At 45.2% G+C, this 23791-nt stretch overlaps 1 protein-coding gene across 1 annotated transcript in view; it reads left to right on the forward strand.

Annotated features, from left to right (window-relative positions):
• sema4f (sema domain, immunoglobulin domain (Ig), transmembrane domain (TM) and short cytoplasmic domain, (semaphorin) 4F) overlaps nt 1–23791 on the forward strand; it is a 204429-nt gene that overhangs the window by 113932 nt on the left and 66706 nt on the right. The window contains exons 5-6 of the mRNA XM_080192998.1: nt 3457–3565; nt 5504–5620. Of these exons, the coding sequence (XP_080049124.1) occupies nt 3457–3565; nt 5504–5620 (226 nt within the window). The remainder of the gene's footprint in view (nt 1–3456; nt 3566–5503; nt 5621–23791) is intronic.

Genomic DNA, 23791 nt, shown 5'->3' on the forward strand with positions numbered 1-23791 from the left:
TTTAGGTTTCACCCTACCTGTCTCCTTTCTGACATGCCATAGGGAGTTAAAATGTCGTCCGTGCGAAAGACATCGAGAAGGCTGATTGTGGATGGCTTCGTTGCAGCATACCTATAATATAAAGTTCACACTGCAATGAAGTTACTGTGAAAATCCCCTAGTAGCCACACCCCACTGCCTATTCAGGTACACTGGGGAAGAATTTAGCATGGCCAATACACATAACCAGCACGTCTTTTGGACTGGGAGGAAACCGGAGCACCCAGAGGAAACACACGCAGACATGAGGGGAACGTGCAAACTCCACACGGACAGTGACCTGAATCGAACCTGGGCCCCTGGCACTGTGAGGCAGCAGTGCTAACCACTGTGCCATCGTATAAATCCAGTGGATGGGGGAACACTCTTCCTGGACCTGTGCAACAAGTGCCCATTGAAACATATAAAGTTCTTAACAAGCTGTTGACTAACAAGTTACAGAAGGTCAGGGGGCATGGAGTTGGGGGTAGGGTGTTAGCATGGATAGAGGATTGGCTGTCAAATAGGAGGCAGAGATTGGGGGTCAATGGGTGCTATTCGGATTGGCGGTTGGTGACTAGTGGAGTGCCCCAGGGGTCGGTGCTGGGGCCTCAGCTATTCACCATTTATATAGATGATCTGGAGGAGGGAACCGAGTGTATGGTGTCGAAATTTGCTGATGACACCAAGATTGGTGGAACGGCAAATTGTGCGGAGGGTGTGGAGAGTCTGCAGAAGGATCTAGATAGGCTGGGCGAATGGGCCAGGAACTGGCAAATGGAATTTAATGTTGGCAAATGTGAGGTTGTCCACTTTGGTAGGAATAATGGTAGGAAGGACTATTACTTACGTGGCGAAAAACTGTAGCATGCGACGGTGCAGAGGGACCTCGGGGTCCTTGTGCATGAGTCGCAAAAACCCAGCCTGCAGGTGCAGCAGGTGGTCAGGAAGGCGAATGGGATGCTGGCCTTCATAGCGAGGGAGATTGAATATAAAGGTAGGGAGGTCTTGCTGCAGCTGTATAGGGCACTGGTGAGGCCACAGCTGGAGTACTGTGTGCAGTTTTGGTCGCCGCACTTACGCAAGGATATTTTGGCCTTGGAGGGAGTGCAGAGGAGGTTTACTAGGCTGATACTGGAGTTGAGGGGGTTGAACTATGAGGAGAGGCTGAATAAACTAGGCTTGTACTCGTTAGAGTTTAGAAGAATGAGGGGAGATCTCATTGAGACATATAAGATGTTGAATGGAATGGATAGGATAGAGGTGGAGAGGCTCTTCCCGCTCAGAAAGGACAGTAGGACGAGAGGGCACAGCCTCAAGATAAAGGGGGGGGGCGGTTTAGAACGGAGTTGAGGAGGAACTTCTTCACTCAAAGGGTGGTGAATCTCTGGAATTCTCTGCCCGATGAAGTGGTGGAGGCTGCCTCGCTCAATATTTTTAAGATGCGGGTTGATAGGTTTTTGATAGGCAAGGGGATTAAGGGTTATAGGGAGAGGGCGGGAATGTGGAACTGAGCCACGACAGATCAGCCATGATCTTATTGAATGGCGGGGCAGGCTCGAGGGGCTAGATGGCCTACTCCTGCTCCTATTTCTTATGTTCTTGACAGGCTAGGTGTTCCTAGGATTTTCAAAAATATTGGGAAGATGTTTTTCCTGACTGGGAGTTTGGAGATCACAGTCTCAGAATAAGAGGTCGGCGGATGGTAGTGGTATAGGCACTGTGGCACAGTGGTTAGCACTGCTGCCTCACAGCGCCAGGAAAACAGATTTGATTCCTGGCTTGGGTCACTGTCTGTGTGGAGTTTGCATGTTCTCCTCTTTTCTGCATGAGTTTCCTCCAGGTGATCTGGTTTCCAACCACAATCCAAAGATATTCAGGTTAGACTGAGTAGCCATGCTAAATTGCCTCTTAATATCCCAAGGTGTGTAAGGTTAGGGGGGATTAACAGGATAAATACATGGGGTTACAGGATAGAATATGGGTGGGATGCTCTGTTAAGACAGTTGGCGTGGTCTCGATGGGCTGAATGGTCTCCTGCACTGTAGGGATTCAGTGAGGCTGAATGGTGTATATGGATGCGTGGTGAATATGCACTTTAGTAAAGCGTTTGATAAGATTTCCCATGGTAGGCTACTGCAGAAAATGCAGATGCATGGGATTGAGGGTGATTTAGCAGTTTGGATCAGGAATTGGCTAGCTGATAGAAGACAGAGGGTGGTGGTTGATGGGAAATATTCAACCTGGAGTTCGGTCACAAGTGGTGTACCTCAAGGATCTGTTTTGGGGCACTGCTGTTTGTCATTTTTATAAATGACCTAGATGAGAGTGTAGAAGGATGGGTTAGTAAATTTGCTGACGACACCAAAGTTGGACGAGTTGTAGACAGTGAGGATGGATGTTACAGTTTGCAGAGGGACGTAGATAAGCTGCAGAGCTGGGCCGAGAGGTGGCAAATGGAGTTTAATGTGGAAAAGTGTGAGGTGATTCACTTTGGTAAGAGCAATAGGAGTACAGAATATAGGGCTAATGGAAGGACTCTTAGTGTTGACGAGCAGAGAGATCTTGGTGTACATGTGCGTAGCTCCCTGAAAGTTGGCACCCAGGTTGATAAGGTTGTTAAGAAGGCGTATGGTGTGTTAGCTTTTATTGGTAGAGGGATTGAATTTTGGAGCCGTGAGGTCATGTTACAACTGTACAAAACTCTGGTGCGGCCGCACTTGGGGTATTGAGTACAGTTCTGGTCGCCGCATTATAAGAATTGGAAAGGGTGCAGAGGAGGTTTACCAGGATGTTGCCTGGTATGGTGGGAAGGTCTTATGAGGAAAGGCTGAGGGACATGAAGTTATTTTCATTCGAAAGAAGTTTACGAGGTGACCTAATGGAGGCATACAAGATGTCAAAGGATTGGATAGGGTGGACAGTGAGAGCCTTTTTCCTCGGATGGTGATGGCTCACACGAGGGGACATAGCTTTAAATTAAGGGGTGGTAATTAAAGGACGGATGTCAGACGTAGGTTCTTTACTCAGTGGGTAGTAAGGGTGTGGAATGCCCTGCCTGCAGCAGTTGTGGACTTGCCAACTTTAAGGGCTTTCAAATGGTCAGTGGATAGGCATATGGATAACATTGGAATAGTTTAGGTTAGAGGGTCATTAGATTGGTTCCACTGGTCAGCGCAACATCGAGGGCCAAAGGGCCTGTACTGCGCTGTAATGTTCTATGTTCTATGAATAGGCCATGTAGCCGAATCCTGACCACCCCACAATCTGCTTCTGTTAAAACCAAAAGTGAGAAGGTTAAGGTCTGTCCCCCCACCCCCGCCAAACCCCTGGCCACACTGTGGCTTGTTGAAATTATCCTCATGTGCTTTTATGCTCTTTGGGTTCAAAGTCCATTATAGTATATAAGCTTCAGAGATGTTTAATGCTGTATTTCAGGATGTCTCCAATTCCGTCAACACATCAGAGGGAAGAGTGCAAGGAATGGAGAATGGGCGAGGGAAATGTCCGTTTGAACCAATGCAATCATTTGCTGCAACTCTGGCAGGTAAGTGATTTGAGAAGGGAAGAAGATGTTGCTCTTGGCTCTTAGTTGACTCACACTGTGATTTTGTTCTGTAATTGCAGAGAAATATAGGAATCGCTGGATGAGAATAACCTATTCCTGGGAGTCATATGATATAATAATGATGGAGTAATTGACTAATAGCAATCAACCTCTATCCATTAGTTTAAAACAGAAGTCATCATATAATTCCTACAGTGCAGAAAGAGGCTATTTGGCCCATTGAATCTGCACCAACCACAATCTCACCCAGGCCCTATCCCCGTAATCCCACTTATTAACATGATAGTGCCCCTGACAGTAAGGAGCAATTTGGTATGGCCAATCAATCTAACCTGCAAATCTTTGGAGTCTGGGAGGAAACCTGAACATCCAGAGGGGAGACAGAGAGGACATGCAAATTCCACACAGACAGCGACCCAAGGCTGGAATTGAACGTGGCTCCCTGACGTTGTGAGGCAGCAGCGTTAACCGCTGAGCCACTGTTTATTTATTTATTTATTAGTGTCACAAATAGGCTTACGTTGACACTGCAGTGAAGTTACTGTGAAAATCCCCTAGTCGCCACAGTCTGGAACCTGTTGAGGAACACTGAGGGAGAATTTAGCATGGCCAATGCACCAAACCAGCAAATATTTTGGAGGAAACCGGAGCATCTAGAGGAAGCCCACACAGACATGGGGAGAACATGCAGACTGTGACCCAAGCCAGGGATTGAACCTGGGTCCCTGGCGCTGTGAGGCAGCAATGCCAACTGCTGTGCCACTGTGCCGTCAGTAGTAGAAGTGTGCTGAGCCACCTGATCTCTCAATTATGATACCTATCTCAAATTGCTCAGCAGAAGGTCCCCTCTGCCTTCCTGGTGTTAAAGCCATGAGACAAGGCAGGTTAACCAGGCCCACGGTACCTGATTGCTAATCACTCTGGTCCTGCTTTCTTGCTGGAAGTGTGCAATTACACATTGGGTGAAGACAAGCATTGTAATCTTCCATGATGCCCCTTTCAGTTAAATAACCTGTTGACACTCAAGGCCATCTGTTTCTGTTGATACAGTACACAGACACCTGGGGAGTCATATAGCTCAGTTGGGTAGATGCTTGGTTTATGATGTGGAGTGAGACCAACAGCGTGGGTTCAATTCCTGTACCGGTTGAGGTTATTCATGGAGGCCCCGCCTTCTCATACTTTCCCCTTACCTGAGATATGGTGATCCTCAGGTTAAATCACCATCAATCAGCTCTCCCACTCAAAGGGAGAGCAACCTATGGTCATCTGGGATTGTGCCGACTTACCATATGTTCTCATAGGCGTAAGTGAAATGTTTGCTTCTACTGAACTTATTCCTTCTTTGAACTCTTGCTCGATGTCTGTATGTTTATTTGGACAAGATTAAGAGGTGTGAAGTGAGGTAATTGATACTGTAATGGCCCTGTCTGATTGACACTTTTATAGTGGTGTAAGTGTAGTCACTTCTTAAAGGGAGACTTTTGAGTGGGTAGTTTTTTTAAGTGCACGTCATGACTTGCCACTGTTAAATAGCTGATTGGTTTTATCATGCATACTGAGTGAATGGCCATGGAAGGTTTGTTGGAATATGGGTAAAACTTTTCAAACAACCCTTCCAAATGTTCCTGAATGCCGACAATGATTCACAACTCCTGTGTCCTAGTTTGTCCAATCTAGACCAACTCTCATATTCCTCTGTTTAAAGAGGGAATTCTAGAGCTTCATGACTTGGTGGCTGAAGTTTCTCCAACAACGCTGGAGCGATTAAAGTTGGGGATACTCAAGAGGCCAGAGTTAGAGGCCTGTGTGTATCTCTAGTGCTGTGGTGCTGGAAAAGTTTACAGTGGTGTTTGGCGGCTGCATATCTCTATAGATTGGTTTGATTTCTTTTTTTGTGGGTTTGCTTCCTTTCAGATGAAGTGCTGTATGCAGCAACGACAACTGATTTCCAGGGAAAGGATCCAGCCGTGGTCAGGAGCATGGGAACTCAAGAAAAGATCCGCACGGAGGATACTGCCAAATGGTTGAGTGGTGAGATTGTGTTTTATATCTACTGCAGCTGGTAGTGCCAAAGATAAAAAAGATCATTCCAAAAGGATGATCTAGCTTCTTGGTATAAGAACATAAGAACTAGGAGCATGAGTAGGCCACCTGGCCCCTCGAGCGTGCTCCGCCATTCAATAAGATCATGGCTGATCTTTTTGTGGACTCCGCTCCATTTACCCACCCGCTCATCATAACCCTTAATCCCTTTATTGATCAAAATCTACCTACCTTTGCCTTAAAAACATTCAAAGAGGTAGCCTCAACTGCTTCACTGGGCAGGGAATTCCACAGATTCACAACCCTATGTGTGAAGAAGTTCCTCCTCAATACAGTCCTAACTCTGCTCCCCTTCATTTAGATGTAACACCCCTAGTTCTAGTTTCACCCACCAGTGGAAACAACCTCCATGCTTCTATCTTAATTATTCTCTTTACAATCTTATATATTTCTATAAGATTCCTCCCTTCATTCTTCTGAATTCCAATGAGTGTCTACTCAGTCTCTCCTCATAAGCCAACCCTCACAACTCCTACAGAATCTCCTCTGCACCCTCTCTAGTGCCAGTGCATCCTTTCTCAAGTAAGAGACCAAAACTGTACACAGTACTCCAGGTGTGGCCTCACCAGCACCTTATATAGCTGAAACATAACCTCCCTGTTTTTAAACTCCATCCCTCTAACAAAGAAGGACAAAATTCCATTTGCCTTCTTAATTTCCTGCAGCACCTGGAAACCAAATTTTTGGGATTCATGCTTTTAGGGACTGATCAGGGACAGTCAGCATGGCTTTGAGTGGAAAATCATGTCTCACAAATTTGATTGAGTTTTTGAAGGGGTAACCAAGAAGGTAGATGAGGGTAGTACAGTTGATGTTGTCTACATGGACTTTAACAAGCTCTTTAACAAGGTACCGCATGGTAGGTTGTTGCATAAAGTTAAATCTCATGGGATCCAGGGTGAACATAGAACATTACAGTGCAGTACAGGCCCTTCAGCCCTTGATTTTGCGCTGACCAGTGGAACCAATCTAATGACCCTCTAACCTAAACTATTCCAATGTTATCCATATGCCTATCCACTGACCATTTGAACGCCCTTAAAGTGTGAGACTATGAGGTATCTAAATGGATACAAAATTGGCTTCTTGACAGAAACCAGAGGTTGGTTGTAGAGGGTTGTTTTTCAAACTGGAGGCCTGTGACTAGTGGTGTGCCTCAGGGATCAGTGCTGGGCCCATTGTTATTTGTCATTTATATTAATGATTTGGATGAGAACATAGGGGGCATGGTTAGTAAGTTTGCAGATGACACCAAGATTGGTAGCATGGTGGACAGTGAGCAAGGTTATCTCCAATTGCAGCGGGATCTTGATCAATTGGGCCAGTGGGCTGATGAATGGCAGATGGAGTTTAATTTAGGCAAATGCGAGGTAATGCATTTTGGTAGATTGAATCAGGGCAGGACTTACTCAGTTAGTGGTAGAGCATTGGGAGAGTTACAGAACAAAGAGAGCTAGGGGGTACATGTTCATAGCTCCTTGAAAGTGGAGTCACAGGTGGATTGAGTGGTGAAGAAGGCATTTGGCATGCTTGGTTTCATCGGTCAGAACATTGAATCCAGGAGTTGGGACGCCTTGTTGAAGTTGTACAGGAAATTGGTAAGGCCTCACTTGGAATACTGTGTACAATTCTGGTCACCTATTATAGAAAGGATATTATTAAACTAGAAAGAGTGCAGAAAAGATTTACTAATATGTTACCAGGATTGAGTTATAAGGAGAGGCTGAATAGACTGGGACTATTTTCTCTAGAGCTTAGGAGGCTGAGGGGTGACCTTACAGAGCTTTATAAAATAATGAGTGGCATAGACAAGGTAGATAATCAATATATTTTCCCAAAGGTAGGGGAGTCTAAAACTAGAGGACATAGATTTACAGAAGTGTCCAGGGAGCAATTTTTTTCACACAGACGGTGGTGAGTGTCTGGAACAAGCTGCCAGAGATAGTAGTAGAGGCAGGTACAATTTTATTTTTTGAAAAGCATTTAGATAGTTACATGGGTACAATGGGTACAGAGGGAATGGGCCAAATGTGGGCAATTAGGATTAGTTTAGGGATTTAAAAAAATAAGGGTGGCATGAACAAGTTGGGCTGAAGGGTGACATCTTTCTGGAACCACACATTGTGGAATCAGTTAGGGACGAAGATATTTTGGATCTAGTATTGTGTAATAAGAAAATGCTGTGTAATGATGACACAAAACTTGGTGAGAATGTGAGTGGTGAGGTGGATGTTGAGAAATTTCAAGGTAATTTAGACAATTTGAATGAGTGGGTGGATACATGGCAGATGCTGTATAATTTGGATAAATGTGAAGTTTTTCGCTTCGGGACGGAGGAAATGTTGACTTCCAGCGGGAGTTGGATGTCCTAATACACCGATCACTAAAAGCAAGCATGCAGGTACAACAACTGGTTAGGAAGGCAACTAGCATGCGGGCCTTCATTTCATAAGGACTTGAATACAGAAGCAAGGATGTCTTGCTGCACTGTGTGATGCCTTGTTGAGGCCACATCTGAAATATTGTGTGCAGTTTTGGTGTCCTTACTCAAGAAATAGTTAATTGCCATAGAGAGAATGCAGCAAAGGTTCACCAGACTGATTGTTGTATGAGGAGATGTTGTATTGACTGGGCCAGTATTCACTGGAATTTAGAAGAATGAGACGGGATCTAATTAAAATGTATAAAATTCTGATGGGGCTGGACAGACTGGATGTAGGGATGATTCCTCTGGCCAGGGAGTCTGAAACAAAGGGTCACAGTCTCAGGATAGAGGGCAGGCCATTTAGAACTGAGATGAGGAGAAATTTCTTCACTCAGAGGGTGGTGAACCTGTGGAATTCTCTTCCACGGAAACTGTGGAAACCAAATCACTGAATATATTTAAGAAGGAAGTAGATAGATTTCTAGACTGTAAAGGTGCCAAGAGATGTGGGGAGAGTGGGTGTGTGATGTTGAGATAAAGGATCAGCCAAAATCATTGAATGTCAGAGCAGGTTCTATGGGCCGAGTGGCCTACTCCTGCTGCACCTTGTTTCCATGTTTGTAAATGCAGGTAGGAAAGGCAGCAACCCTGTGGCTTGATTACTTGAAAGGTTCAACCACTTGAGAAACATTTCAGCGTGCAGGGCATGATCAAGATTGAATGGAGTAAAGAGAATATAACAGCCTTCATCTTGATAAGGAGAGCTGGTGGCTGCTGCATCCAGTGGCCTGGCTGATTTTAACAATGTGGAGATGCTGGCGTTGGACTGGGGTATACACAGTAAGAAGTCTGACAACACCAGGTTAAAGTCCAACAGGTTTATTTGGTAGTAAACTCACAAGCTTTCAGGGTTTGCCCCTTCGTCAGGTGAATGGAGAGTTCTGGCCTCAGACTGAGCATATAACAGCACACACAGTTTAGACTCACATTTTAATCAGTAATCTGTAAACTGTGTGTGCTGTTATATGCTCAGTCTGAGGCCGGAACTCTCCATGCACCTGACGAAGGGGCAAACCCCGAAAGCTTGTGAGTTCACTATCAAATAAACCTGTTGGACTTTAACCAAGTGTTGTGAGACTTCTTACTGATTTTTCACAGTCAGGCCTAAGCTGCTTTGGAGTACCATCTGAACCAGGCTCTATCTGCCTGACAGCATGAGGTCACATCTGTGGGTCCATGTGATTGACACTTACCAGTCAAGTAAATGGTAAGAGAAAGATGGGGTGATGGGGATGATTGGGACTAGAAGATGAGGATTGGGAAGGTCTGACACTGTCTTGTGAGGATGTGGATATGCCGGCGTTGGACTGGGGTAATTCACCTGAAGAAGAGGGAATCCGCTCGAAAGCTAGTGAGTTTACTATCAAATAAATCAGTTGGACTAAAACCTGGTATTGTCAGACTTTTTACTGTCTTGTGAGACAGAGAGGAACATTCCTGCCCCTCCAATCCTTTAAAGAAACATCACACAACAAAACCAGATTATCTGGTCATTATTACATTGCTGTTTATGGGGATTTGTTATGTTTGCTATATTGCAACAATTACTTTAATTCAGGAAGTACTTCATTGACTGGTAAAATTCTTTGAGATGTTGAGTGGTCATGAAAAACACTGAATAAATTATAAATGCAAGTCTTTTTTTTAATATTTGGACCCATAGAGATGGCAATATAATTAAGGGTTGTGGAGGCGGGCGGTGGAGTGGGTGCAGATGGTAAGTCATTCTGTTGATTTTAAGCAAGGAGCCTCCCATTTTTGACAGGTCAGCATGGAGGAGTAGGAGTTTGGGTACAGAGCGTGGCACCACAGAATTAAAATAGTGGCTAGGCAATGACAGGCTGGAGTTTAGAGGAAATGTGTAGGCATTAGGAAATAGGCAAAGATTGAGGAAGATGTGGAAACAACAGAAATGAAGGGTTTTGTGCAATTCCTGGCAACCTGATGTGTAAATGAGGACTTATGACACGAGTTTCTCAGAACTAAGGCCAATTTGTGATATTGAGAAATGTTCACACTCTTCTAAATTCTTAAAATTTAAAGCTTATTTATTAGTGTCACAAGTAGGCTTACATTCACACTGCAGTGAAGTTATGTGAAAATCCCCTAGATGCCATACTCCTGTTCGGGTACACTGAGGGAGAACTTAGCATGACCAATGCTAACTAGCATGTCCTTCAGGCAGTGGGAGTAAACCGGAGCAACTGGAGGAAACCCACGCAGACACGGAGAGAATTTGCAAACTCTGCACAGACAGTGACCCAAGCTGGAAATCAAACCCGGGTCCTGGGTGTTGAGAGGCAGCAGTGCTAATCAGCTGCTAGCGTGCCAGGAAAGTTGGAGGCAAACTCGCCTATGCATAATTAAGGGAGTTCCAAGTACAGAATCTGGCAGGGGATCCTGCCATTCTGGTCAGTGGGACATGTGCCAACCAAGCTGCCCACTTGGTGGAGCTGGTGGGTCACTATCCCCGGTAGCCAATGGCAAGATTCCTGATTGCCCACTGCATTGAGGCTAAAATTGGGATTCACCCTACCTGTCCAAAGGCTGATTTGGTCTGGTTAACAGATATGGTCAGATTGTGTGAACCCAGAGCAGGCACCCATCCAATTCATATGAAAATCCTTTAACTGTAAAAGTTCCCCCAATTTCCCCCCCCAGCCCCTATGCCATGAACCCTGCCCCTGCACTCCCCCCCTCCTCCCACCTGTGCAGGCTTTGGTGTTGGTCATCGCCAACCTGGACCTGGCATGCTGGACCCCTTAATAAAGAACGGCATCTCCACCTCCCTCCCCCCAACACTTCAATCAGCAGCTCCCCTCCTCCGCCCCCCCCCCCCCCCCCCCACGACACACGACACACACACACACACACACACACATCACAGACATGCAGGTGAACGTCCCTGAGACCCCTGAGCCCCCTCAGAACCCCATGCAGGCTGATGTGCCACTTGGCAGTGCCAATGGGGCACTGCCCCCTGGAATTCTGTCACTGACACGCTGGCTTGGTGCCTTTGACCCCGAGGGGTCGGGGGCAGTGGGGATGTAGCTGGATCGCCCTCATGGCTGTTTGGGGGGGTGGGGGGGGGCAGTAGGGGAGGCAGGTATGTGGGTATGACCCATTAGTTGAGAGGTGATGGAGGATGTCCCTCCTTGCTGAGTGGTTGGTGGTGTTCTCCTGGACAGGTGGTGGGGGTGAGGGTGAGTGGGGGGGTGGGTGTTGGGGGGAGCCTGTCTCCAAGCGGAGCACCTTTGACAGATGCAGCCAGTGCCAGCTGGGACAGTCTCATTTTCTTGCTGGGGTGGGCACTTAGCCTGAAAATGGGAGAATTTTGCCTGTGGTTTTAGAATGAAAGAATTCCGCCCAGTGACTCATTGCAAAAGTACAAAGGACGCCCAATGCCGGCTATGTGAAGAAGCAGATCCAAAACATTAACCCATCGTATCTTTCAATCCTGACCAATGTGCTAAACATCTTCACCTGTTCCTGATTTGGTGTCTCATTCCTGTTCATTCTAACTTCATTGAGGGGATGAATTTTATTCAGTCCAGTTTAATCGCAATGATGAATGATAACGAATAAGGAGAGGATGAATCAAGAAAACTAAGAGGATTAGCAAACGTTAAAACAAGATAAGAAACTAAATCTGAGACTGCCGGATGGATGGTCATAAACATTTCTCTGTCTGCTCAGTCTTATCATTTCTGTGTAAGCTTGTTTCTCTGCTTATACATTTACAAATTCGTCCCTCAGCAAGGGCCCTAGATTTTCAATTTGATGTACATTTTTATTCCTAAAAATGCAAATTTTGTAAACATACAAAATCTGCAGGAGAATGAGACTGTGAAGAAGAACAGTTCAGCTTGCACCATGTAAACTTTGCTTAGTTATTGGTAATGTTGAATGGTTAGTAAGGAAAATTGTGACTTCTCTGCCTATCACAATTGAAGTGACGACTAATAAGTAAGGTTGGAAAATAATCCTGTAAATAGCAATGCCCTTCTCCTTTTAAAGTAAAAAGTAAGGTATATTTATTAGTGTCACAAGTAGGCTTACATTAGCACTGCAATGAAATTACTGTCGCCACACTCAGGCGCTTGTTTGGGTACACTGAGGGAGAATTTTAGCATGGCCAGTGCACCTAACCAACATGTCTTTCAAACTGTGGGAGGAAACTGCAGCACATGGAGGAAACCCATGCAGACATGGGGAGAATGTGTAGGCTCCGCACAGACAATGACCCAAGTTGGGAGTCGAATCCGGGTCCCTGGCACTATGAAACAGCAGTGCTAACCATTGTGCTGCTGTACCGCCCCAATGCATTTTATTCTCCTTATTTTATGCTTTTGCGATAACAGCCCTTTTGAATGCTTCAGTTGAACCTTTTTTTTAAATCTGTTTGTGGGACATAAGCATCGCTGGCTGGCAGCATTTATTGCCCAAACCTTTCTCCACCACACTCTCAGGCAGTACATTCCAGATCCTAATCACCCATTGTGTGAAAAATCTTTTCCTCATATCACCTTTTACTAATTTTTTAAATCTGTGCCCCCTCATTCTCTGCTCTTTCATTGAGTGGGAGCAGTTTCCCTCATCTAATCTGTCCAGACCTCTCATGATTTTGAATACCTCTGTCAAATCTCCTCTCATAGAACATAGAACATTACAGCACAGAACAGGCCCTTCGGCCCACGATGTTGCACCGACCAATTAAGAGAAAAAGCAATGACCCTCTAACCTAAACCAATCCCTTTCCATCCATAAACCTTTCCACGGACCTCTTAAACGCCCCCAAACTAGGCGCATCTACAACTGCAGCAGGCAGGGCATTCCATTCCCTCACCACCCTCTGGGTAAAGAACCTACCTCTGACATCCGTCCTATAACTACCACCCCTTAATTTAAAGCTATGTCCCCTCGTGCTACCTTTCTCCATCTGAGGAAAAAGGCTATCACTGCCCACACTATCTAAACCTCTAATCATCTTATATGTTTCAATAAGGTCTCCTCTTAGCCGCCTTCTTTCTAACGAAAACAACCTCAAATCCCTCAGTCTCTCCTCATAGGACCTTCCCTCCATACCAGGCAACATCCTGGTAAACCTCCTCTGCACCCTCTCCAATGCCTCCACATCCTTCCTATAATGTGGGGACCAGAACTGTACACAATACTCCAAGTGTGGCCGCACCAGAGTTTTGTACAGTTGCAACATGACGTTGCGGCTCCTAAATTCAGTCCCCCTACCAATAAACGCCAAGACACCGTATGCCTTCCTAACAACCTTATCGACTTGATTTCCAACTTTCAGGGATCTATGCACATATACACCTAGATCCCTCTGTTCGTCAACACTATTCAGAGTCCTACCGTTAGCCCTATACTCTACACATCTGTTATTCCTGCCAAAGTGAATTACCTCACACTTTTCCACATTAAACTCCATCTGCCACCTCTCGGCCCAGCTCTGCAACTTGTCCAAGTCTCTCTGTAAACTATGACACCCCTCTTCACTATCTACCACTCCTTTGGTGTCATCAGCAAATTTACTAGTCCATCCTTCTATACCCTCATCCAGATCATTTATAGAAATTACAAACAGCAGTGGCCCCAAAACAGATCCCTGAGGCACACCACTTGTAACCGAACTCCATGACGAATACTTTCCATCAACCACCACCCTCTGTCTTCTATCAGCTAGCCAATTCCTGATCCAATTAACTAAATCACCCTCAATCCCATACATCTGCATTTTCTGCAGAAGCCTTCCATGGTGAACCTTATCAAAGGCCTTACTAAAGTCCATATATACCACGTCAACTGCCTTACCCCCATCTACCTCTTTGGTCACTTTTTCAAAAAACTCAACAAGGTTAGTAAGGCACGACCTACCCTTCACAAAACCGTGCTGACTATCTCCAATCAATTCATTACTGTCTAAATAACTATAAATCCTATCCCTAATAATTTTTTCTAATACTTTGCCCACAACAGAAGTGAGACTCACTGGTTTATAATTCCCGGGGAAGTCTCTATTCCCCTTCTTAAACAATGGGACAACATTCGCTATCCTCCAGTCTTCTGGCACTATACCTGTGACCAACGACGACCTGAAGATCAGAGCCAGAGGTTCTGCAATCGCCTCTCTTGCCTCCCAGAGAATCCTAGGGTAAATCCCGTCCGGCCCAGGGAACTTACCTATTTTCAAACCCTCAAGAATATCTAGCACATGCTCCTTATCTACTGCAATACTATCCAGTTTACAACCCTGTAACCCAGTGTTCTCCACAGCTACATTTACGTCTCCCTGCGTGAATACCGAAGAGAAATATTTGTTCAGTGCCTCCCCAATCTCTTCCGGTTCCACACATAACTTCCCACTGCTGTCTCTGACTGGCCCTAATCTTGCCCTAACCAGTCTTCTATTCTTAACATATCTAAAGAAAGCCTTAGGATTCTCCTTAATCCTATCAGCCAAAGTCTTCTTGTGTCTCAGCTTTCTTTTCATAGAATCATAGAATCTGTACACTGCAGAAAGAGGCCATTTGGCCTATCAAGTCTACACCAACAACAATCCACCCAGGCCCTCATCCCATAACCCCACAATCGTACCTTGCTAGTCCCCTGACACTAAGGGAGAATTTACCATTGCCAGTCAGCCTAACCTGCACATCTTTGGAGTGTGAGAGGAAATGGGAGCACTTGGAGGAATCCCACGCAGACACGGAGAACACGCAGACTCTACACAGTAAGTCACTCGAGGTCGGAATTGAACCCAAGTCTCTGATGCTGTGAGGAAGCAGTGCTAACCACTCTGCTACTGTGCTGTCACAAAAAGGGAACAGTCCTAACTTCTCCAATCTGCCTTTGTAACTGAAGTTCCTCATTCCTGGAGCCATGATTTAATTTTTTCTGCACCTTTTCTAATGCCTTCACATCCTTCATAAAGGGTGGTGCTCAGAACTGAACGCAATAGTTCAACATAACCTCCTTGCTCATAATCTCTATGCCCCTTTTAATAAAGCTGTGCTCTCAACCTGTCCTGCCACAATCAATGATTTATGAACATATAGATCTAGGTCCTGCTCCTGCACCCCCTTTAGAATTGTACCCTTTATTTTATGTTGTCTCTCCATGTTCTTCCTACCAAAAGGCGAATGGGATGCTGGCCTTCATAGCGAGGGGGATTGAATATAAAAGTAGGGAGGTCTTGCTGCAGCTGTATAGGGCATTGGTGAGGCCGCAGCTGGAGTACTGTGTGCAGTTTTGGGCGCCGCACCTGCGCAAGGATATTTTGGCCCTGGAGGGAGTGCAGAGGAGGTTTACTAGGCTGATACCAGAGTTGAGGGGATTGAGCTATGAGGAGAGGCTGAATAAACTAGGCTTGTACTCGTTAGAGTTTAGAAGAATGAGGGGAGATCTCATTGAGACGTACAAGATGATGAATGGGATGGATAGGATAGAGGTGGAGAGACTCTTCCCGCTCAAAAAAGACAGTAGGACTAGGGGGCACAGCCTCAAGATAAAGGGGAGGCGGTTTAGAACGGAGTTGAGGAGGAACTTCTTCACTCAAAGGGTGGTGAATCTCTGGAATTCTCTGCCCGTTGAAGTGGTGGAGGCTGCCTCGCTAAATATTTTTAAGAAGCGGGTTGATGGGTTCTTGATAAGAGAGGGGATTAAGGGTTATGGGGAGAGGGCGGGAAAGTGGAACTGAGCCACAACAGATCAGCCATGATCTTATTGAATGGCGGGGCAGGCTCGAAGGGCTAGATGGCCTACTCCTGCTCCTATTTCTTATGTTCTTATGTTCTTAAAATGGGTCATTCTCAGATATGAAATGTGGTCATTCAGGTCACGTAAAGACATCTAGGATCTATACCCCAGCAAAAGGCTGAATGCTACATGAGGAGAGAAATAAATTATTAGGGGGAGGCACATTTTAATAAAATAAATCAGAGCATGTAAAAAAAAATACTCACTCATGGGATGTAGGAGCCATGGGCAAGTCAAGCATTTATTGCCAAACCCTAATTGCTCCGATAAAGTTGGTGTTTAGCTGCCTTTTTGAACTGCTGCAGTCTTTGTGGTAAACTTACTCCTACAGTGCTGTGAGTGAGGGACAATGACGAGATGGCACCAAATGGATGTTGTGTGATTTGAAGAGGAACTTGGAGGTGGCGATGTTGCCATGTGCTTGCTGCCTTTGTCCTTTGAGATGGTAGAGGTCATGGGTTTTGGAGGAGCTGTTAAAAGAGCCATTTCATAGTGCACTTTGTAGGCAGATGGTACTGCAGCTATGTAAGCTACTCCAGCTGCTTCATCAATGACCTTCCCTCCGTCATAAGGTCGGAAGTGGGGATGTTCGCCGAAGATTGCACAATGTTCAGCATTATTCATGATTCAGGTACTGAAGCAGTCCATGTTCAAATGCAACAAGATCTGGACAATATCCAGGCTTGGGCTGACAAGTGGCAATTAACATTTGTGCCACACAAATGCCAGGCAATGACCATCACCAATAAGAGACACTCTTGCCACTGCCCCTTGACACTCAATGGTGTTACCATCACTGAATCCCCCACTGTCAACATCCTTAGGCTTACCATTGACCAGAAACTCAACTGGACTCACCACATAAACACTGGCTACAAGAGCAGGTCAGAGGCTAGGAATACTGCGGCAAGTAACTCATCTCCTGACCCCTCAAAGCCTATCCACCAACTACAAGCCACAATTCAGGAGTGTGATGGAATACTCCCCACTTGCCTGGATGGGTGCAGCTCCAACAACACTCAAGAAGCTCAACACCATCCAGGACAAAGCAGTCCCCTTGATTGGCAACACATCCACAAACATCCACTCCCTCCACCATCGATGCTCTGTAGCAGCAGTGTATCTACATGATACACTGCAACAATGCACCAAAGATCCTTAGACAGTAGCTTCCAAACCCAGGACCACTTCCATCTAGAAGGACAAGAGTAGTGAATACGTGGGAACATGACCACCTGCAAGTTCCCCTCAAGCCACTGATTGCCCTGACTTGGAAATATATCGCGTTCCTTTGCAGTTGCTGGGTCAAAATCCTGGAATTCCCTCCCTAACGGCACTGTGGGTCAACCCACAGCATGTAGACTGCAGTGATTCAAGAAGGCAGCTCACCACCCCTTCTCAAGGGCAACTAGAGATGGGCAATAAATGCTGGCCAGCCAGCAATGCTCACGTCCCATGAATGAATGAAAAAAGATCTGATAGTTGAAGGAATGATATTTAAGATGGTGGAACAGGTGGTGATCAAGTGGGATGCTGGGCTGGCCTCCACCAACATTGAGGAAGGGGATGTTCTGGGAGCCTTCTCATTCTTCTTATTCTACAGCCATTCACAACAAGATTTGACAGGACTTCAGAACTTTGATCTGATCTGTTGGCTACGGAATCACTTAGATCTGTGATAAAAGCTGCTTCTGCTGTTAGTAGAATCATAGAATCTGCATTGCCGAAGGAAGCCATTTGGCCCATCGAGTCTGCTCTGACAACAATCCTACCCAGGCCCTGTTCATATAACTTCACATATTTACATTCATAATCCCCCTGACACTAAGAGGCAATTTAGTATGACCGACCAACCAACCTACCCGCACATCTTTTCGACCGTGGGAGAAAACCGGAGTACCCAGAGGAAACTCCACACAGACAGTGACCCAAGCAGGGAATCGAACCCAGGTCTCTGGCACTGTGAGGCAACAGTGCTAATCATTGTGTCACCGTGCTGCCTGTGTAGCTCCGTTGTCAGCAGATTGACATTAATTTTACTGACACACTCTTCTATACTTCTCATTGAATCGAGGTTGTTTGGCTTCATTTGATTGTAATGGTAGATTGAGGAACATTATGGGAGAGTAAGTTGTAGATTGTGGTGTAATAAATTTCTGTTGCCATTGATGCCTTATTTCAAATAGTATAATCCAGTGATGGGAGTGGGCCGCATGAGTGGCCCTCCTTCATTTTAGTGAGCCACAAGATTCAAATCAGGCTTGTTCACTATCCATCACTCCATGATGATTAAATATATTTAATATACTTTGAGTTATAGAAAATGCTTAATCATTTATATATTAATAGAACTGTCATCATCTTCAAATGGTATAAAGAAAATAAATATTTACACCTGGGACATGATGCATGGCTCTAACAGTCAATGTTGTATTCAATCAGCACACACCTCACTTCACTTGCCTTGCTTTACGTGCAAGTAGGAAAGGAAGATAGGGAAAAAAACTATGCAGACAGAAATCAGCCCAATGTGGCAACCCTACACATGGGCAACGGTCAACAAAATGTCTTGTGGACTGCATTCAGAACCCAGATGGGCCACATGTGGCCCCTGGTAACACTTCGTCCACCATTGGCCTAATCTGTTCTGAATTTATTCCATTTAGATTGGTGGCAGTGTCCCGAGACACAGTAGAAGGGCATCCTCAGTGTAGGTATAGGCATTCATCTGTACAAGGATTCTGTGACCACTTCTAATAATGTTATGGTCAGATGTAGTTGTGACAGGTAGTTTGGAGAAGAGGAATATAAGCAGGTTTTATTCGTTACTTTCAGTTATGTCCTATGTTGACTTTTTGTGATGCATGTTGATGTTCCATGCAGACTGGATTCAGTGCCTTCTTTTTAAATTTAAAGTTAAAGTTTATTTATTAGTCATACTAATAGTCGTATGGGGCTTACATTGACACTGCAATGAAGTTACTATGAAATTCCCCTAGTTGCCGCAGTCCAGCACCTGTTCAGGACAATGCACCTAGCCAGCACATCTTTCAGACGGTGGGAGGAAACCGGAGCACCCGGAAGAAACCCATGCAGAACCGGGGAGAATGTGCAGATTCCGCATAGTGATCCAAGCTAGGAATCAAACCCGGGTCCCTGGCACTATGAAGCAACAATGCTAACCATTGTGCTACTGTGCCTCCCCTTCAAAAGGAATGGGATTTCCTGGAATGCTCAACCGAGAGATGCTAGAGTCACTTTCTCCGTACTGTATACCACTGTACTGCGGGCTGGGTTTGCTGCCAATACTATGCATAAACAGTTGTATTCTGTTGGTAGAACAGGTTAACTTTATAAGAGGCAATGTGCAGCAGGGTGCATGCATAGCCATCACTGACCCTGGCAGCAGGTGGAGAGAGTGTGCAGACTGATAGTGATAGATTTTGGAAACTTGTTTTACATGTGGCTGGAAGGGAAGGATTTGCAGACGGGAAGCTGAAATCTTCCTTGTGGAATATTTTACTGCAGTCATGTTGGTCAGTGTTTCAAACTGTGTCTCATTATGTATTGTCAGATTCAATATTGCTGATGTTGCATTTGCTCCCACTCAGCTTCCTGAACTACACCGCACAGATAAAAATGTAACTTGCTTGTAAGTGGTGCTTTTATATAGTTTTTTTTTGCATTCATGGAACATGGACTTCGCTGGCCGGCCAGCATTTATTGCCCATCCCTTGTTGCACCGAGGGCAGTTGAGAAACAACCACATTGCTGTGGCCCTGGAGCTACATGTAGGCCAGATCAAGAAAGGATGCCAGATTTCCTTCCCTAAAGGACATTAGTGAATCAGATGGGTTTTTCCAGCAATGATTTTGTGATCATCAGTAAACTCTTAATTCCAGGTTTTTTTTTTGTTATTGAATTCAAATTCCACTCTCTGCCATGGTGGTATTCGAACCTGGGTCCCCAGAACATTAGCTGAGTTTCTGGATTAATAGTCTAGTGATAATACCACTTGGCCATTGCCTCCCCACTAGGCCATATTGCCCCTCTTCATTCATCATGCTTCTGAATTCCAGGCTGCAGCAGTGACACCATTGGATATCTGTGCATGCTGAAACTGATATATTGATGGTCATCTTACACGGTCATAGTGTGTTGGCAGGACATTATGCTATGCTGCCACCTCTGGTGGGTCTACCGTGCCATTGGGACAGGATGGAGGAGTCTGGGAAATTGATAGACATGAACCTGTGAAGTGACTACCCCAGGCTAGTTGCTGGATAGTCTCCCAATTTTGGCACAGGTCATGGGTAATGGGCATCGCTGGCTAGGCCAGCATTCATTGCCCATCCCTAGTTGCCTTTCAGAAGGTGGTGGTGAGCTGCCTTCTTGAAACACTGCAGTCCATGTGCTGTGGTTGATTGACGATACTGGACATTGCATAGTAGGACATTGCAGCATTGATTGGGTTGGCTGTGTCTTTGCTGTGCCTGAATCCAGTGCCTAATTTGATGCCAAGTAATCCATTTTTGGTTTGCATTTGACCTTCTCACACTGTTTTGATACAACTGAGAGGCTGTAGTTAATTCCAGAAACACTGCTTCCGCATTATTACAGTATCAAAATCCAATCAGAAACCATAGGCAACGATCTACACGAGGCAGTGCACAACTTTAGGTAAACAACCTCAATAGTTCTCAGAGGCAGTAAACGTCAGCACACTCACAAACAGTATGTTGCAATGACAGCACTTGCACAAACAGAATGAGTCACCCATATTAACATGATGGTTTTTGATTGGAACAAGTCATGTCATCTTGCCTGGCAAGATGTTCGATAGAATTCGTGCAAAGCCTCAGGCTCTTGGGGATGGTTTGGTCTTGTTAATGCTATCCTGTTCTAATTTATGCAGTTGACCCAGAAATTCGAAACAATTTCATCCTGGTTGTGCTGGAACTGCCTGTGCTCTGGTGTAGAAGGACTGAGGGCACAGTGTGATAGAATTCAGGATTTCCCACCATCAGTGACAAAACATCCTTTCATATATGGGTGGGCGTATTGTTACATTATGCAAATATGCTTGGCATCCAGTGTTGGCATGGACACTGGAGGAGACATTTGAAGTTTAAAGGGGCCAGAATTTCTTTTGTGAATTTTTTGTAAACCTTTGACAAACATTACAGAGTCCACACCATGCATTGCAGTTGGCCTCTGTAACCTGTGACAGAGATGTGCCAACATTCTCATGCACTCTTGATAAAAGTTGAAGAGCCCACTTATTAAACATGGGTGCTGTGATTGCAGACGATGGATCAAGCGGGAGTAGAGGGGTTTGGTAGTGTGGGGGGCTGTCCTATCATTACAATAGGCAAAGGTCTGCTGAAGTGGAGAATCCAACCGTCTGACATCAGTCATTCTGATCGGAAATGTTTTTTAAAGTTCAAAGTTTATTTATTAGTGTAACAAGTAGGCTTACATAATACTGCAGTGAGGTTACTGCGAAAATCCTTTACATGTGAATTCATTTTCAGGTATTTGTTTCTCTGGGCTGGGATGGGAAAGGTCAGACTCGATCATATTGCCTCTCACCATGATGTGGTGTGCCAGCAGGGAAGTTGTACAAAGAAGAAAGAAAAGTGCAGCACAGGAACAGGCCCTTTGGCCCTCCAAGCTGTGCCGATCATGATGCCCTAACTAAAACAAAAACTGCCGTTACTTGGTTCGTATCCCTCTATTTCCTCCCTATCCAGATGCCTCTTAAATGTTGCTAATGTGCCTGCTTCCATCACCTCCTCTGGCAGCACCTTCCAGGCCCCCAACACTCTGTGTGAAAAGCCTTTCCCTCACACATCTCCCTTAAACTTTCCCCCTCTCACTTTGAACATGTGCCTCTTTGTAATTGACATTTCCACCCTTGGAAAAGGCCTCTGATTATCTATCCTGTCTATGCCTCTCATAATTTTGTAGATCTCTCAAGTCTCCCCTCAGCCTCCATCTTTCCAGTGAAAACAATCCTAGTTTATTCAACCTCTCCTCATAGCCAACACCCTCGAGACCAGGCAACATCCTGGTGAACCTTCTTTGCACTCTCTCCAAAGCATCCACGGAGAAAGCTAGCATGAGGGGGCATAGCTTTAAATTAAGGGGTGGTAGTTATAGGACGGATGTCAGGGGTAGATTCTTTACCCAGAGGGTGGTGAGGGATTGGAATGCCCTACCTGCTGCAGTTGTAAATGCGCCTAGTTTGGGGGCGTTTAAGAGATCCGTGGATAGGTTTATGGATGGTAAGGGTTTGGTTTAGGTTAGAGGGTCATTGTTTTTTTAACTGGTTGGCGCAACATCGTGGGCCGAAGGGCCTGTTCTGCGCTGTAATGTTCTATGTTCTGATACTGTGGTGACCAGATATGCATGCAGTACTCCAAATGCTGCCTAACCAAGGTTTTATATAGCTGCAACATGTACTTGAACAAGAATGAACTGTGATGACTCTGTAGAAGAATAGTTTTACAGGCTCACGAATGACACATAGTCACTTTACAAACAATAAATGGTACCTCTTTTTGTTTTCGAGATTCCTGGTATGCAGTTGAAAACCTACTTGTTAAACGTTGTGTTAAAACATTAGCCATAAATCAGCCTTGCCAACAGACTTTGAAAGATCGCCGGACTGGAGGATATATCAAAAACCAAATGGTTGTACTTAAACAACCCTTTATGTGCATTGATGGTCATGTGCTGCTTTGAATCTTCCTCTTGCAAGCAGTTGTTGATATACCTGGCTCATGTCCAGCTTTGAAAACGTCTTGGCAAGAGTTGAAAACAAATCTTCCACCCCAGGTAATGGATAAGCATCTAACTTGGAGATCTGGTTATTATTGGTGAGTTTATAAAGTTTATTTATTAGTCACAGGTAGGCCTACGTTAACACTGCAATGAAGTTACTGTGAAAACCCCCTGGTTGCCACACCCTTGTGCCTGTTCAAGTACACTGAGAGAGAATTTAGTTAGCATGGCTGATGTACCTAACCAGCATGTCTTTCGGATGTGAGGGGAAACCGGAGCACCTGGAGGAAACCCATGCAGAAGCGAGGAGAACGTACAGACTGCGGAGAGTGACCCAAGCTAGGAATCGAACCCGGGTCCCTGGCGTTGTGAGGCAGCAATGCTAACAACATTTTTAAGGACAGGAACGATTGGAGCCTCCCAATGAGAAAATTGAGGAGGCGCAAAGATTCGAAGCCTTTGCAGCCATTCCAGCTCATCCTCCACTTCCCGAAGGCATTGTCCTGGGCTTGAAAAAGTGCAGAGTAGCCTGAGGACCTACTTACAACTTAACACACAATGTACCTGATCCATCTTTGATACCTTGTCCAGATACCTTGGTCATCTTCATGTGCTTGATCTTGCCCCAGTTCAATGGAATTTTGCTGATCCAGTCACACCCTAGCAAACAGTTCTTCCCTTTGGCCACAAGGAGGCATGCTCCTTGACTATGATACGCATTATGGATTGCTGACGCTCCGAGCAAAGGTGTGGACTCTCCGGTGTATGTCCGAAAATTAATCTTTGACAGAGGAAGGGTTGGCATTCGGTTAGAGTCCCACATCCGCTTGTATGTTTCATCACTAACCACAGATGCAGAGGCTCCTGCTTCTACTTCCATCTTGATTTGATTACCATTGACTGTAGTAAAAATAGGCTGTGCTCATGCCACATTCACATTAAACATGCCTAAGCTTGCTCCTTTGACTGCTCTGAGCTGTCTAGGTGGTGCGTCGCTGATTGAAACTTCTTCAAATTTAAATTTTCTTGCTCAGAATCTGCTTTGCTGTTCGACC

Source organism: Carcharhinus amblyrhynchos, chromosome 1, assembly GCF_965287045.1.
Source record: "Carcharhinus amblyrhynchos chromosome 1, sCarAmb.v2.hapA, whole genome shotgun sequence".
Taxonomy (NCBI): domain Eukaryota; kingdom Metazoa; phylum Chordata; class Chondrichthyes; order Carcharhiniformes; family Carcharhinidae; genus Carcharhinus; species Carcharhinus amblyrhynchos.